Here is an 18,346-nt window from a genome sequence, read left to right on the forward strand (position 1 = left end):
ATGACACTTATAGCCCTTCCTGGTACAGTGGCCCATCAGTGCTCTTCAAATACACAAAGATGATACAGGAAACAATCCATCTAGGCACAGTATATTTATATGCTTTTGAGGGTGCTCAAAGAATAAATTATAAATACAAAAAAGAAATTGAAATCATTGGAACAATGAGGACCTTATACAACCCTTAAAATTTTTGTTAGATTAGTTATAAGCAATTAATTTATCCTACACTCATAAATAGAGTTCTTATTAGAAACTGCTTTTTTTAATCATTAATAAAAGGTTCTTTCCTCTTTTGCAGTGATGAAGCCAGAAAGATCAAATCTTTCAGTGATTTTCGCTTGCACAATTTGACACTAAAACTTGTTCTTGATGATGTTCCAGATAGATCATTCTTGCCTTAATTTTTTAATATGTCAGTTTTGCAGTACTGTTAAGTTTGTAGCTTTGTCTTTAAAAAAGCAAAACAAAAGTACGTGTAGAATGTTATACTTTAGGGAGGTGTTTGGACTAGCTGTGGACCTACCTGCAGATCTCTAGCTTTCTGGGAGGCCCCACGGAAGCCCAGAAGTCTTTTCATAGTGTGTCGCATGGTGTGTTCTCAGGATGTGATTGACAGTCTTGTTTCCTCTCTTTGAAGGCCCAAGAAGTTACTCAGATTATTTTAGAGTGTTCTTCACACCAGTTCTTACTTTCAGATTTAAATAAAACCTTCTTAAACCTTAAAGGTGGATTACTTTGCATTACTTTTATTGCTTTTCAATTGTTTTTGGAACTGAGTCTTCCTAAAAACAAGATTTTCTGGGGTATGTTTTCTTTTGGGGGAAGTTTTAAGGATTCCTTATGGACTTTCCCCAAACCCCAGATTTACCAACCAGAAGAGCCTAATGGAAACAACTTACGTAATAAAATAATGAAAACAAGAAAACAAGACATACTAGGGAAAAGAACTGCCTCCAATCTCTGTATTCCTTATCATAAATCAGACCTGTGTGTGTGTTTAATAAAAAGGAGGGTGTTGTTCCTCCCCACCCCCAGTTCATTCTCAGTTTCTTTTGATCATTGATCTGGGTGACCCTATGCTCAGGGTTTTTTTCCTTCATTTGACATGGACAGATTTTTGAAGTATAGCTCTCCTTTGGGAAGCCCAGCCAGTTCCACTTGACTAATCTGTGATCTAATGACAGTAATGCAGGGTTACTACAGTGGCCATTTTGTGCGCTTTGAGGAGGGCGGCCAGACAGAGTGGGAGAAAGGCCATGTCTGCAGAGAATGAGAGAGGCAGGGCAATCGAATAGTGTGAAAAAGACTTGTTAGGCCACATTAGTTTGGCTGATTTACTTCACTAAAGGTCAAGAAAGGCCAAAAACAGGGTTGTTAAATCGCAAAGTTGAAAATCCCGGTATTAGAAAGCTTTCAGATCTCTGAGAACTGTTCATTCCAAAGTTGGTTTTAACTCACCTTTGAGTTATACCAATCAGAGGAGCATCACCTGGTCCTTCAGTCTTACATACATTTATGAAATGATTCTGTGACCCTGGGTTCTTTTTGAGTGCTGCCAGTTTTCAGCGCCCTGTCATAGTTGGACCTTTGTACAATGGGCTTGGATGTAAAGGAGAACCCAAATGCAGAGCAAGTCATTGCACTTTTTTATGCCCTGTGTTCAACCCTTAATGAAGTGTCCATGCATTGCATTTGGAAATGCTGCAGGAGTGCCTTGGTGAATGTCCATACTGATAATGGGACAGAGCTCTGAGATTTGTTTCTACATGTCTACTTGAATGTGTGTCTGTGTAAGTGCACATGCTTGTGAGAACTCCCTATAGAATTAGTTGTCAGTGTTTGTCTTTCCTCCATATCAAGCTTAAACTGGTATATTTTATAGCTTACTGTTGTTTATGAAAGAAAATACATGATTTATCAAAAAACACCCAAGTTCCTGGATATATTGCCAGCTTAAATATTATAGGAATGCAAAAGTGATCTTCTGGAATTTTTATTACTTTTTCTTTCATATTCAAAAGGACTTTGGAATTGATAGATTATCCCAAGAAGTACAGTTAAAAGCTACATTGTGCTATGCTAAGTCACTTCAGTCGTGTCTGCCTCTGCGACCCCACGGACTGCAGCACACCAGGCCTCCCGGTCCTTCACCATCTCCCAAAGTTTGCTCAGGCTCAAATCCAATGAGTGGGTGATGCCATCTTCAAATCACCTAGATGCAACAAATCATTATAATATTACAGTAAGAGCCAATGGAAATACGTAAGAAGTACTGTGGGATGACAGAGAAGAGACTGAAATTATTTGAAATAATGTGTGTAGCACAAGGTATGTTTCACATACATTATCTCAAGTAATTCTGTCAACTGCCTGGGGGAAGCCTGGTATTGTATTACTTTCTTATCCATTTTATAAATGAAGGTCCCAGTAATGAAGTCATAAATTACTCAAATCCAATTTGTGACTTGAACCCAAGTCTTTGGACTTCAGCTCATCTGCTGTTTTTGTTTGTTGTCCAGTCGCTTAGTTGTGTCCCGATTCTTTGCAACCCCATGAACTACAGCACACTAGGCTTCCCTGTCCTTCACTGTCTCTCGGAGTTTGTTGACACTCGTGTCCATTAAGTTGATGATGCAATCCAACCATCTCATCCTCTGTCACCCCCTTCTTCTCTTGCCCTCCTCTTTCCCAACATCTGGGTCTTTTCCATTGAGTCAGCTCTTCACATCAGGTGGTCAAAATATTGGAGCTTCGGCTTCAGCATCAGTCCTTCTAATGAATATTCAGGGTTGATTTCCTTTAGGATTGACTGTTTTGATCTCCTTGTTGTCCAGGGGACTCTCAAAAGTCTTCTCCAGCACCGCAATTTGAAAGCATTAGTTCTTTGGTGCTCAGCCTTCCTTACGGTCCAATTTTTACATCTGTACACAACTACTGGAAAAATCATAGCTTTGACCTTTGTTGGCCAAGTGATGTCTCTACTTTTTAATACTCTGTCTAGGTTATGATAGCTCTCCTTCTCAGGAGTGAGCGTCTTAATTTCGGCGCTGTAGTTGCTATCCACAGTGATTTTGGTGCCCTAAGAAGATCTGTCTCTGTTCTACTTTTTCCCCTTCCGTTTGCCATAAAGTGATGGGACTGGGTGCCATGATCTTAGTTTTTTCAATGTTGAGTTTTAAGCCAGGTTTTTCACTCTCCTCTTTCACTTTCATCAAGAGGCTCTTTAATTCCTCTTCACTTTCTGCCATTAGAGTGGTATCACCTGGATATCTGAGGTTGTTAATATTTCTCCTGGCAATCTTGATTCCAGCTTGTGATTCATCCAGCCTGGCATTTCACATGATGTACTCTGCATAGAAGTTAAGCAGGGTAAAAATATACAGCCTTGACTTCTTTCCTGGTTTTGAACCTGTCCGTTGTTCCATGTGTGGTTCTAATTGTTGCTTCTTGATCTGCATGTAGGTTTCTCAGGAAACAGGTAAGGTGGTCTGATATTCCCATTTCTCTAAGAATTTTTCACAGTTTGTTGTGACCCACACAAACAAAGACTTTAGCGTAGTATTTGAAGCAGAAGTAGATGTTTTTCTGAAATTGATTTGCTTTCTCTATGATCCAGCAAATGTTGGCAATTTGATCTCTTAATTCCTCTGTCTTTCCTCAACCCAGCTTGCACTTTTGGAAGTTCTCAGTTCATATACTGTTGAAGCCTAGCTTGAAGGATTTTGAGCATTATCTTGCTTGCATGTGAAATGAGTGCAGTTGTACAGTAGTTTGAACATTCTTTGTCATTGCCCTTCTTTGGGACTGGAATGAAAACTGACCTTTTCCAGTCCCGTGGCCACTGCTGAGTTATCCAAATTTGCTGACATATTGAGTGCAGCACTTTTGATAACATCAACTTCTAGGATTTGAAATAGCTCAGCTAGAATTCCATCACCTCCACTCATTTTGATCCTAGCGATGCTTCCTAAGGCCCACTTGACTTCACACTCCAGGATGTCTGGCTCTAGGTGAATGACCACACCATGGTGGTTATCCAGGTCATTAGCACCTTTTTTGTATAGTTCTTCTGTGTATTCTTGCCACCTCTTCCTAATCTCTTCTGCTTCTGTTAGGTTTTTACTCTACCACAATAATCTCTTCTCTTTGATTTTATTAAAAAAAAAAAAAGAAGCATTTTATTTGATTTTTAAGATGTACTTTTTTTTTTTAACTTTGAAGTTTTAAATCTTTTTCTCTGGAATGATTTTTGGTACTTGGATAGGCCCCACCTGATAATTTGTAGATGGGCCTTTTTTGCAAATGAGTTCAGTTAAAATTAGAGTAATATATTGAAGAAACTAAACCAAATATATATTTATATATTTGTGAAATGGAGTGACTATTGTATTCTATACTTAGGAAAGGAAGTCTGCTGATTTGGGCTTAGCTTACTGTCCAGTTCATCTTTGTTTTTAGAAATAACATGAGATGTCATTAGAGAAAGAATGACACTGAAAGCAATTTTGCAAACACTGAACATCCTCCTTAAGCTTTCCTGTCTTTAACCCACCTCTGGCTCCATTCATTCAATATTTGTATTCCTCAGTTTTATAAGTGAGAGACAAGAAGGAGAAGAGAAGATTAAAAAAAAAAAAGTAATGGAGATACAAAAACTATATTTTGGGAATTGTTAACCATTCTAAAGAGAACAAGACATTTTCTTTTTATTTTTTGTTATAAAAAACAATATTGCTTTATTACTAACAGGAGTGGCCTGCCTGGGTAGGTGGGTGTGCTGGGCTCAGGGTATGTGGGGGCTGTGAAGAGCAGAGAACCTGAGAGGCTGGAAAGAAAGGGAGTGGGTCTGGAGGCTAGGCCCACAGGTTCCTCCAATTCACTTCTGGCAAGAGGCGGAGCTAATAAAGGATTCATGGCAAGCAATGGCCAGGCCACCAATAAGATTAAGAAATTCTTGGAATTCTAGCTGCCCACCAGAGTTGAGGTCCAATCTCTTCATCATGAGGTCAAGGACACCAGGGTCCTTCTGGTTCTTTGTCAAGGCACCCAGCTCTCTATTCATGAAGATTAGGAACTTGGCCTTGGAGACTTTGCTGTTGTTACCATCCCTTCCAGCATGCTTTTGGAAAACAGCAATCAGAGACTCGATGCATCGTTCAGTCTCTGTAGGGCTGGATACTTTTGCCATGTCGGAGAGGAGCGAGGCGCACGGATGCGAGCGGGGAGCTGCGCGGCTGGCACTGGGCAGCGGGCTGGGTCCAGGACATTTTCTTAATGTGACCCTTTATACACTTAGATGAGAAATAATAATCACAGAGTTAAAAGGTACCTTTGCATTAGATAGCAGTTCCCTTTTTTAGTGCATGCCTGCTTGCTCAGTCCCTGCAGTTGTGTCCAACTCTTTGTGACCCTGTGAACTGTAGCCCACCAAGCTCCTCCGCCCATGGGATTCTCAAGGCAAGAATACTGGAGTGGGTTTGCCATATCCTCCTCCAGGGAATCTTCCCAACCCAGGGATAGAATGTGCGCCTCCTATGTTTCCTGCATTGCAGGTAGATTCTTTGCCACTGAGCCACTGGGAAAGCCCCTCCCTGGGAAAGCCCCTCCCTTTTTTGTTTCCTCTTATGAAATACTTCTACCACCCAGGTGACGTGATAGAGAAAAGACAGGCTGGGATTTAGATCAACTCATCTGATCTCAAAGTGGCAATTGATTCCTAGATTCTCTCTATCCTGTAAAGTGCTGTGACCTACTAAAGGATCCAACACATTAGAAAATACTTCTTAGCTCTCAAAATAATTCTGACTTTTAATTTTATACCGCTGTTGTCTTCTCTGAATGATATTGCACTCTGTCTCTATTTCAGAAATCATTGGTGTTCTTGTTAAGAAACTTGCTGAGCTACCTTTTAAGAAACTTGCTGAGTCAGCAAATATTTACTGGGAAAAGGATCTCTGTTTGATTACTGATATATCTGTAGGTGCCTAGAGCACCTCCTTCAAACATAGTAGGTACTCAGTAAATATTGGCAGTTTAACAAATTTATTCAGTGCTTATAATGGATCAGCTATTCAATATATGGACCAAGTCCCTGCCATTGTATAGTGTTCCAACTGGGCAATGTTCAAAACTGTTTTTCTTTATAGTGTGGTGGCAGTAATTCACTTTTAGAGATAGGTAAAGTGAAAGATTTAGATAATGTAAAAAAAATTATTATAATGCAGCATTCCTAAAAATACTTAAAAAATTTAATTAGAATATTTAAGAGAAAATGGGAATCATTATTTAAAATACCTATCTGAATTATGTGCCCAGTACCTTTTTTTGTTTGCTTGTTTGTTAATGTTATTTTATTTGCTGAGAATTTCCATGTTTTATTCCTGAACTAAAAATATTTAATATTGTCATGTTAAAACATAATTCAGATATTGCTGACAAAATTTATTGAGTAGAATTGTTCCTTTTTTCTTCTCCTTTGAAGAAATGGAAGTATGTTTAAGGTATTGGAGAAATGTAGCAATTATTAAAGAACTTTGAATAAAAACCTCCTAAGACCAGTCATGGTAGAACTCAGAAATTGGGTGAACATTAACTGCTATGACATTTGCTAAGGCAGGTGGTAAATGTCAAAAAAGTATCCACTTGCCTTGTATGGCATATATGCACCAAGCCTTGAGACGCATTGTGTCCCTGGGGTAATCATCTGAAATGCCTTTCATCTGTTTCACAGACTCAATCCTGTACAGAAACTTTTACTCCAAGACCATAATGAAAACACATCTGTGCTTAAGAATGCAGATTTAAAAAAAAAAAAACACATGCATATATATACACATACGTGTGTGTGTGTCCATATTAAGTTCTTATTTAAAATAATCTTTTATAGCAGACTCTTGATTTTCATCAGGGTGTATTCTGAACTCTTCTCCAACAGAGAAGTCACTTACTATGTAATATTGTTACTTGAGAGAAAAGACTAAGTCATATTTGTACATTTCCAGAAATCACTTATCTATTTCAGAAGAGGTTTGATAACCCAAATCAATCTTTATTTTAGTTAATTAATTTTAAAAAATGTTTTTTTGGTTGCGCTGCACAGCTTGTTTGGATCTTAGTTCCTTGACCAAGAATTGAGCCCAGGTGCCCAGCAGTGGAAGTGCAGAGTCCTAATTACTGGATCACCAGGGAATTCATTCAAATCAATCTTTTAATGGGGAGAGGATGTGTAGGAAGCATATTGTACTAGAGACCTTCACACACACACTTTCGGCCTTTGGATCATGAGAATCAGAACATCCCCTACAGTAAATCCTAGCTCTTTATTAGGAAAAGATAGCCATCAAATACAGAGTTAAGGGAACAGTTTGGAATCAACATGTACACACTGCTAAATTTAAAATGGATAACCAACAAGGACATACTATATAGTACAGGGAACTTTGCTCAATGTCATGAGGCACCCTGGATGGAAGGGGAGTTTAGGGGAGAATATATACATGTCTATGTATGGCTGAGTTGCTTTGTTATGCACCTGGAACTGTCACAGCATTGTTAATTAGCTATTTTTCTATATAAAATTAAAAGTTTTTAAAAAATACAGAGTTGCTGAATGTGTGCCAAAGTGCTTGGAGTGAGAGTCAGGGGGCCCGTTCAACAGTCTCCACTAGGGGCAAATGCTGCCCAAGTATTTTCAGTTCATGTCAGACAAGGTTTGGGGTGCTGGTTTGGTCTTAATCTAAAGAATACTGTGGCCCAGGCATTTGGCTCAATGTCAGAATGTCTTTCCTGTTTGAGTTGAGCTATGGAGAATTCACCTTAGAATGGAGCAAATTCCCTGGACCAGACTTCTATGAGCGTTGCATATTCAACAATAGACACTATTCTCAGTGATTACCAAGAATTCAATTACATGTCCTTTTCAGCACTAAATGGCTGCATCTTTAACATCAAAGCATGGCTTTGTATTTGTCCATCACTCATCCTTTATGAATACTTTCTTTATATGCCTGTATCATATAAATATGTATGTGTATGGGGTGTGATTATGAAGCAATAAGACCTTCAAAAATATATATACTGCAGTGTGTATGAACACTGTTCCCTTCTAAGCACAGACTTTTAAATTTTATGATGTATTATGTTACAGGAAAAAGTGATAACATGAAATTGTATAATTTGGATTTTATTTTCCTATTTAAAATAGATTTCAATATTCATGTTATTATAAGACTTAACAGAATAAGGATCAACTTAAAGATCGTCTGTATTAGTGTTATGTCTGAGACCTGGTCAAAGATATCTCTGGAAGCCAACCTAGTAAGGGAGAGGAAAGCCTGCTGAGGCCTGGTGCCTTACCGACCTTCCCTGTAAGGAGTAATGCAGAGACGAAGATGTTGATACTCTATACATCCAGTATTACCATAAGAGGCTCTGTTATTTAAGCAGTGCCAACTCCATTGAATTGGTCTCCTGCCTTCTGGCATAGGAGCCATCCAAGAAAACCTTTATATGTGTTTTGCTTTTTTTTTTTTTCATTTATTTTTATTAGTTGGAGGCTAATTACTTTACAGTATTGTAGTGGTTTTTGTCATACATTGACATGAATCAGCCATGGATTTACATGTATTCCCCATCCCGATCCCCCCTCCCACCTCCCTCTCCACCCGATTCCTCTGGGTCTTCCCAGTGCACCAGGCCCAAGCACTTGTCTCATGCATCCAACCTGGGCTGATGATCTGTTTCACCCTAGATAATATACATGTTTTGATGCTGTTCTCTCTAAACATCCTACCCTCACCTTCTCCCACAGAGTCCAAAAGTCTGTTTTGCTTTTAAAAAAAAAATATTTCTTCTTCTTCATCTATGTAATCATGAATTTGTCTAAGTACTATAAATGTGTATTTCATCAACCAATTTGTTCTTTTATTCAGTATGTATATATTGAGCACCTGCTCACATAGTCTAGGAAAAATTTACTCTTTAGAATTAAATATCTTCATTGCTGATGGATTCACAAGAATATGCAAAGACTTCTAAAGATAAATACCAGAAGAATTCCAAATAGATTTTGGGCATCACTTGGAATAAGTATGTAGCAAGAAGCTTCACAAGGAGATGACTCTCATATCAGTTTTAGCCCTAAAAGTTGTGGGATATACATGCATAGATTCCATATTCTAGTGCCACTTAAAAAAAAGTTTCACTACTTTGTCCATTAGCCACATGTAAGTAGCTGGAGGCAGGGGAGGGAGAGGAATGTACGAAAATGTGTCTGACTTAGGATGTCTCGTTTTCCAGAATCCCTGCCAAGGGCTGGCAAGCCCAGAAAGGCAGAGGCTGGCACTGTTCCCTGTGGCGCTCCGCCCTTCGTGGCATACCCCATCAGACGCCTGTTCTAGGCATGACCCAGATTCCCTAGCTGATACTTGGGTCCAGCAGTGCCCGTCACATTTTTTTTTTTTCCCTGTTCCCTCATCTCTTTATCTCAAGTCTAGCTTAGCCATTAAGTTTTAAGAAATGTTCCAATAGCCTGTGCCAAATTGTGTCTGCCCTTCTCAGTGGCACATGCCCAACTGTCAGTTGACAGGTGGACACACCACCTGGGGAACAGTTATCTTCCTGCACCAGATGGAGTTTTACTGGTCCAGGAGAAGGCCCACAACTGGGTTGCTAGAACAGATGCTCTGCAGACAGTCTCTGGATCTCAGCTTTCCTCATCCTCCCATTGTTCCACCTTCTCTCACCATGGATGTAGATGTGAGCAGAGTTCTCTAGCATTCTAGGAGATTTCCAAACTTAAAATTTCTCTACTAAACTGATGTTTGAGGAACAGTCTTTAGCCCTCTAAAGCTTAAGAAAGAAAATCTCTAAAAGCAGAGATGTAGAAGTATGGAATTTGAATAGTGACCTTAAAAAACATAAGTTATGAAAACATTTGTATTAGCCATTGCCAAAAGGTTATTTGGCTGGTGTTGGGAGTGTTGACACTTTAACTGGCTTTTTCACCTCTCAATAGCACAATTTGGATTTAAGTCTATTTATGGTAAATGGTCACACAGAGAAAGTAGTATCTTCCAGATTTTCGAAGTGTGGAAGAAAAAATTTCTGTGGTCTGATACATTTCCTTGTTTTATTATAAATAATTGAAAAAATGTGAAAGTGGATTCCTTTGATTTCCAACCTAGTACTTAAAAATTTTAGAGGAAATTTAATTTAGTGAAACTTGTTTTTCAAATAAGAAACCCAATGTTTTCAATTTTGCCTTTCAGCCATAAACCATCTGCATTATGACAAATGACTCATCAATTTTAGTAAAAGGAGTCTAAATGTCCCATCTTGTTATAGCCCCTTGCAGTTGTGTTACAAAGATGTCTTGCAGCCTTATACCTCATTCAAGGAGGGTACCATGGCACACTTATTTTTATCTCATCATTTTAAGGATTTTGTAATTGGCCTCCTGTTTCCTCCTTTTTTCCTCTCTTTATCCTTCCTTCTGTCCTTCCTCCCATTCTTTCTTCCTTTTTCCTTCCTTCACTCATTGTGAAATACTATATTAAAAATGTGAAAAACATAGGACCCTGTTTGTGGTTTAAAGAATAGTATAACAAATGCCAGTGTCCCTCCATCCACATTAAGGAATAACACCTTATTCATCTCTGTGCCCTTCGTTTGCATGTGTCTCCCTACCTCCCCATCCAGAAATAATCACTGTCTTGAATTTTGTGTTGCCTATTTCCTTGCTTCTGTCACATCTGTATTACATAGCGGTGTGCCTATTTTGACCTTTATGTAGGTTAAGAACTCATACTGTGAAATATGTTCTGTGATTCTCTGTTGGTTCATGATTACATTTTTTGCAGTGCATCCATGTTTATCACTGTGGCTGTTATTTATTCCTTTTCATTGCTATATCATATTCTATCATATGAGTATATCACTCTTCATCCACTCTACTCTTGATGGATATTTTCCATTGTTGTTTGCCTTGTTTGGATATTGAAAAAAACTTGTGAACATTTCTCAGTGTTTCTGATTTATACATACAAACATTTCATAATAGTATATACCTAAAGAATGTAAGGATTTTGAAGTACATGCATATTTAACCTTATTAGGTACTACCAAGACATTTTCCAGAGTAGATAAAAATACGTTTTGTTCATATCCCTGTCAATATGTGGAATTATCTTGCTTTTTATATTTTGCTAATCTTCATGCATAATTTGACATTTTCTGATTGTTGCTGTTAAATACAAGAAATTTACATTTATATATTTTTGTAGCCAGCAAACTTGCTAGACTTTCATCTTTATGATTTATCTGTATATTCTGTGGTTTTTCTGTGTGCATTAATTTCATCAGCAAATAACAGCTTGTTTCTTCCTATCTCTGTGTTATTTCTATTTCCTTTTCTTATCTTCCTGCACTGACTTGGGGCTTCAGGACAATTTTGAATAGAATTGGTGACAGCAAGTGTTCTCCTCTCCCTGTGACTTATAAAGGAGTGGCTTTGAAACATTTCTTCTTTAACTATAATGTTTGCTACAGGCTATTTATTTTATTTATTTAGAAAAATGACTTTAATCCAATAGAAGGTGAAGGACATTCTTGTAAAAGCTGTCCTTTTCTATTGTGAAATAGATTTTATGATGAATGGATGTGGAAATTTATCAAATGCTTTTTAAATAATTATTGGGAGAGTTATATGATTTTTCCCTATTAATAGTAACCTATTAATATGGTAAATTACCTAAATTTATTATCTAATATTTAATCACACTTGCATAGTTAGGTGTGATGGCCACAGAAGAAATGTCAGAAGTTCTCTGCTCTTAATTAACTTACAGTCTAATTGAAGAGACAAAAAACATGATTAAAGAAAAGTTAATAGATGCCAGAAGGGTATGTTGTAATTATTTGCCACATTAATGGGGCTTTGAGTTCTTCTGGCAAAAACTACTATGGGCTGTAGTGGACTGAGCCAGCTTCCTGCAGGGATTCTGGGGCTGAAACTAGAAGAATGGCTATTGATCTTTTATGACCCTGAATAGCATTGCTTTGTACCAAATTACATACCTGCTTTTTGAGATTTGAATACTGATTTCAAGTCATCATTCATGTGGAGTCACTACTGCTTAGTGAGATTGCATTTGTCTGACACTCTTAGGATCTACTCTGTTCCCAGCCAGTATTTTGCTGCTGCTTAGTTTTTATGTCATTAGTCTGATCCTGAATTTGCTGCTATAAAACAAGCTTCGTAAATATTTGGACCCCCCCCCCTTAATAAACTGTTTGATTTTCAAGGCTGATTGGAAAAGAGATGATTAAGAATCATTAAGAATGATTTGATTAAACAAACCATCATAAGGCGCCGATAATATGAATAGGACTCCACTTGGGTCCTGTGTAAATAAGTAATCATACTTGCCCTCAGAAAGCTTCGAACTGTCTACTGGGAAGTTTAAAATTCAGTGAGATTGGTGCACTGCTGTCCTTGAACATCGAGTAATTAAGATTCTCATTTTTATCTCATGGGGGATGATTTTTGCCTCAGTGGTTTCAAGAAAGTTACTCTAACTCTGAACAGGCTGAGAAAATCATTTTGCTGGGTAATGGGTCCAAGACAGGGAGAAACTTAACTTTTCAGTGGCCAAAATAGTTTATTTTTTATTATTTTCTTTCAGAGTTCTACTTGTACACATTTCTTTGTTTTTTACTTGACGTAGTCCTACAGGTTCCTCTTTTACAGTTCTTTACATTTTCTGTCATTTTCATCACAGGTGTACCTACCCCAGTTTTGACAATCCTGTAAGACCTCTTCATTCAGTGCTGCTGCCTTCCCATTCTTTTTGCCTTAATTTACTCATATCCTTCTGATAATTCCTCACTTTTAGAATGAGTTGTTTTTTCTTCCCTTGGTCTTTTTGTGTTTTGCTCTGTAACCTGTTCTCATTCTTTATCTTCCCACCTGCTTTTGGAAAGAGCTGTGTTAGTTGGCAACATATCTGCCACATTAAATGAACATTTTAGTCTCTGGTGCCCAGGATGCATCCCGTTTCTGTAGCTGTACAGTCAATCAGTTAATATACAAAATACAGTATTATGATTATACTTATTAACATTTGGAGCCATTTAGTGTTGTTCCTGACAGCTATAGGTGTGGTAACAGCATTTCTGGCTTCCTCCATTGTTGGCTTTGTAAACATGGTAAATGCCAACAGAAACGAGTCACATGTTTAAATTTTAGCAGACTGGAATATTTGTGGTAAATGCAGTTGTGCCCTAGTATCTCTGCCATTCCTTGTAGCTGTCCAAACCAGAGGTTCTGCTTCCTAAAAGTAGAGAAATCAAGGACTCCAACCATAACACGCTTTTGGTTTTTGCTCCTAAGGAGGTCTGGGACTACAGACTCATAACGTAGCGAAATATCATGATTTTGTTTGAAAACTATGAGCTATAGCCTCAAGTTGTGAGTAGTACCATCTAGGTTACCCTCAGACAACTTTCTTCTGCCTACTCAATTTTAAAATGAAAACAATATATTCACCCACACTTGAGGAAAATTTGAAAAAGGTCAGTGAAACTGTAAAAATTATTTGGCTCTACAACTGGTTTTAGATTTGCATTTGTAAATTTTTTGCATTTAGACTTTGTAAATTTCTTGTCTCCCCTTTATATCTTCATGTTTTGTCCTCTTTTCAAATCATTAAGTCACCTGCCTATACGAACTTGATTCTCATCTCTGTGAGAAGCAAAATCAAAGAAAAAGGAAGGCCCAATTCATAGTACTTATCATTAGGCCTTATTTTTGCTTAATTCATTTGATTTCTTTTTATTCCTGATTTAGTGGGCTGGTGTAAATTTTTACGACCAATTGACATGCATAGTTCATGAAGTGTTAGGATTAACTTGTGATAAATAGGAGGTGGGGAGCAGTAATATTCATGGATTCCCCATCCTGCCTGGGGAGGTCATAAAATACACTGCAGTCAAGGTCAACAATCATCACTCCCAAGAAATCTCTACACCTGAAAGACTGATAAAATTTACATTTGATGAATGCACATTTAGGCCACTGCAAAATACATATGCATGAATTACACTTATTTACTAACCTCTCCATTGCTTGTACGTCTTGAAGGAAGGCTTGTCTCAGGTTATGAAACATCTCTCTAAAGCCCTTGTAAGTAGGGTGAGGCTATTTGCATTTCCAGAATTTTAGGACTAAAGAGTCATAGAGGAGATTTTGTTTAAAGCCTATAAATTCCAAAGTGATACTATGTCTAAGTATTCATCAAACCTGACCTAGATTAGTCTGAAGTGTCCAGATGATAAAGTCTATGTGTGATACCCAGAGCTCTAGGCTACTCAAGGGTGAGTACTCAGGGTGTTAAATTTATAAGCCGGCCTAGTGAAAATCTTTCAGAGAAAATAGCAGTAGAAAATGTTCAAAAGGCCAAAGATTCTGTATTTAAGAGTGAAACTTAGAAAATGTTGGTCTAATAACTTTTGCTGCGATTTACACGTGAATAGCTGAAGCAAATTTTAAAATGTTTTGTATGCAGATGCCAGATATTTTATACCAATGCTAATCAAATTATTTGTGATAAAGGACTGATTCCCACCACCTCATCCCCAACCCAACACTGACCAATACTCTTTATCTATATGTTCTGTGAGATGAGACCACTGATCACATATTTGGAAGTCACAGCCATGTAAAAATGCCATCAAACATCTTCTCAGTTCTTATTCTCTATTTCTGTACTTATTACATCTGTGGCCTGGTCTGATTTTCAGATTATGCTTTAAATAGCATTGCTCTGAACTATAGCAAAGGAAAAAGAAATGAGATCAGTAGAAGTAAACTAATGTAACAATAGATATGGTAAATTGAACTCTGAGACTAGTTACATGTTATTAAGTAAAATCAAAGATTATTCTTTGATTTATTTTAATCCTTGATAGTGTACTGAGCACTCTGAAGATCGGGGGTTAAGGCAGTCCATTATTTTTTGCTATTTTTATATTCTGTAGTTAGTAGACAAGGTAGAAGTGCAGTATCATTTCACCCAAAGTGAATGAATTCAACCTTTCCCAGAGTGATGTATCTGAGATGTATTTGTTCTATATTTCAGTGAAATGGTTTATCAAATTTCATGGTTGTTTTTTATTAAAATCTGTGTATACATACACTCAGACATTAGCCAAAGCAATAATAGCTGAACCATAAAACCGCCTCACTAAGGATTCATAAATATGACCTCTCCCACCCAATCATTTTCAAATCATGTTTATCCCTTTAGCAGCTTCCAAGATGATGTTTTTCAACTCCCTTTACACCCTAAAAATTTGCTTGGATGAGTGAAATCAGTTGTAGTCCTCTTAGCCAGAACATGGTGCCACACCCTTGGCAGGTAGGCAATGTTGTCTTCATGTGTTTGCAGAATTTCTGAGTATTACCACTTTGTCCTCCAGAGAGCACTCCGTCCTCCGCCATCAGCTTACAGTGCAGTAATGCCACAGACACATCTAGCTCTGCAGGGGAAAGGACAGTGTCGGGGCTCCCCCCAACTCTGTGCTTGCAGAATTCCTGCAAAAATGATGGGGTGAGGCTGGTGGTGAGATGGAAGTGTGGACACAGAGCTTGTTCTTTCTCCTGCACTTTTTCCCTCAAAAAAAAAAAAGAAAGGTAAATTTAAATAGATCACTTTAAGTTACAGTCTCTGGATCTTTTCCAAAGAAAGTCAACACCACTGCAGTGGCCCCAAAACTATCCTATTCCTCCACCCCTGTGGGAGTGTCCAGATCTCCAAGATTAGATGAGCCCAAGAATAGTCTTACCCCACCCAGCCATTCTATCAGCAGCCATCTGTGGCTTGAGAATCAGCTCCCATTCTGAGCCTTATGGTGTCCTTAAAGGCCTCAGAGAACACTTGTGGATTTGGTCACATAAACTGAGAATGCCAGGCTCACTCACTGAGGTGCAAGAGCATTCCAAAGTTTCCAGTGCCCTTCACTCCTGAAAGGGCACTGGCCCATTTCTAGTGGTCCTCCTGAAAGACTTCCTGATTCCCAGGAGGAGCTGTAACTCCTCCCAAAAACTAGAGGCTCAGCCTCTTGGTTCCCATAACACCTTGGTTACAGGATAAACACTAGCAGTGTGGAGATTACTACCCCACATTAATTGGTCAATCCTCTTGTTTGTATGATTAATTCCCACAACCCCCACCTTATTCCATTAAACACAGCACGTCTTTAATAAATCTTTGTTGAACAGTGAATGACTGATCAGAATGATAAGCCTTGTGTGAAGTATTGTTGCCCTTTAAAACAGAAAAACAAAAAACTCCTCTATTAAACAGTTCAAATAATTGTTAACTGTTTTGAAGAACTCATAGTTCTATATGATTGTGGTCAGTGTTACAATTCTAATCAATGATTTACTTCAGGAAGTTTATCAACTGTAAGTTTGGCAACTCGAATATCCAGTGTTTACATATACATATTAATAAAATGAATGCATTTTTAAAAGCTTCTAAATAAGGAGAAATGATAGTCTCCCAGATACTTTCTCATGAAAAACTTTTGACCTGAAGTAGCAATATGTGTCACCTGTAAATGTATCCAAATTCATTTCATTATCAGTATCCATCCAAAGCACATTTAATACTTGCACAACCACCCCTACTATAAGTTAGTCGAATGAGCAGATTACTCAGTCCTCATAGCATGGAATATTTAAGAAAAGTATTTAAAAATTAAAGTGTACCAAAGACTCTATTCTTATTGCTTAGGACTTGTCTCTTGTTCCCTGAGTCTCAATTATTAAAATGACCAGAGTGGCACTATGAATTTGCTACACAAACACCCAGCAGAACTCAGGAACCTTTCTCTGTCCTTTCTTCCTCTTTTTAAATTGGAAGGCATTGCTCATGAACTGTAGTACTTTGATTTGTTCCCTTGACAGTAGAAAGACAGCATGGTTATTTCTTCCCCAATAAATCAAGTGCCATTGTCAGATATAACTACTGGGAAAAAGAAATCCACTGTGAATTTCTAACTTCTAGACATAGCCCATTTGTTTACATAATCTCCTTTATGTTTCCCTTAGGTATTTTCACCCTCAAACGTGGAGGTATGTAGGTCTTCATCAACGTCTTAAAGTTTTCCCATATTTTTAAGAAAGGTAGTCACTCATCCCCAGTCAGAGATAAAATGGCAGAATTCCTTGCAATCTGGATCTTTTAACATGTCCAATTCTTCAGCAACTTCTGTTTCTTTAAGATCCTATTTAATGAAAAGGTTTGATGAGGTTTGCACAATATTTTTTCCTCTCTAAATAATGGGCTTCAGAAGGAAGAACTAGACAGCAACTGAAGTTTCGGCTCCCTTCTCTGCACTTTAAAGGTGCAAGAGCCATGTAGTCTCTGAGACCAATAGGAGAAAAACAGCATCGTTGGTATAAGGGTGGGCTGCCTTCTTCCTGTCTCAGCTGAGCGTAGTTGAGTAAATGATGTGTCTTTAGTGTATCAAGGCAGACAGAATATATTCAACTTAGAGCAGCCACTGCAGTGAAAAGAGATGATTTTCTTTTTATAATGATGAAAAATTTTTATAAGACTGTTTTTCCTTTCTAATATGCATGTCTATCATACATACATGTGTATGTATTTGTGAGTTTCAAATAGATACAATGTAGCATTATTGCTTATCATCTTGTGGTAATTTCTCAAGTCAGCCTATAAGGAAAAAAATCATAAAGCCTGAAAATTCCCTTTGAAAGTGTTTTAGGATTTTAATGCAATAGTTTTGTATCTAATAGTGGAGCATTTTCCTGTCTCTTCCATTTTGCAGAAGATGCAGTAGTTGATTGGCATTCAAGAGTCAAATTGAATAAGAAATACTCAACTTTAATTAAGATTAGAAGCACACATTGGGGTAGAGATGCTCACACCATGAGAAGCCCTGAAGGGTTAAGACTGGTTGAGGAGGACCCAGGTCTTCCTTCTGTAGGACATAATAAATGCATCAAGGGAATGGTTGTCAGGGACTGTTTCAGTTCTTTCTTAAGTTGAACATATTTGTTATACAACCCCATTCTGACTCATTAGTGGAATACCCAAGAAGCAATTCTTTCAAATGGACTAAATACTTTTAATTGCTTTTTAAATTTAGTTTAAAATTTTCAAACTAAGTCTACATAGAAATCACAGAAGAACCAATAGCTAAACATACATAAACTTTATATAATAGTACACTTTCATGAACGACATAGGATATGAATCTTTTAAGCTATGCACTAAATTATGTCCCCTCAAAATCCATATGCTGAAGCCCTAAC

The 18,346-nt window shown here is 37.7% G+C and overlaps 2 protein-coding genes across 2 annotated transcripts in view; one reads left to right on the plus strand and one right to left on the minus strand.

Moving 5' to 3' along the window:
* Positions 1-18,346, plus strand: part of ARL15 (ADP ribosylation factor like GTPase 15) — a 446,071-nt gene that overhangs the window by 242,227 nt on the left and 185,498 nt on the right. The gene's annotated exons all lie outside the window — the stretch shown is intronic.
* Positions 4,880-5,226, minus strand: LOC122454165 (protein S100-A11-like). The gene has a single exon (XM_043488411.1). It carries the CDS (start codon positions 5,189-5,191, stop codon positions 4,880-4,882), a length of 312 nt encoding a protein of 103 aa, XP_043344346.1. The 5' UTR covers positions 5,192-5,226.

This window comes from Cervus canadensis, chromosome 16 (genome assembly GCF_019320065.1).
Source record: "Cervus canadensis isolate Bull #8, Minnesota chromosome 16, ASM1932006v1, whole genome shotgun sequence".
NCBI classification, from domain to species: Eukaryota; Metazoa; Chordata; class Mammalia; order Artiodactyla; family Cervidae; genus Cervus; species Cervus canadensis.

Coding starts and splice junctions, on each gene's coding strand:
- LOC122454165 (XM_043488411.1), bottom strand. CDS start 5,191: ATGGCAAAAGTATCCAGCCCTACAGAGACTGAACGATGCATCGAGTCT.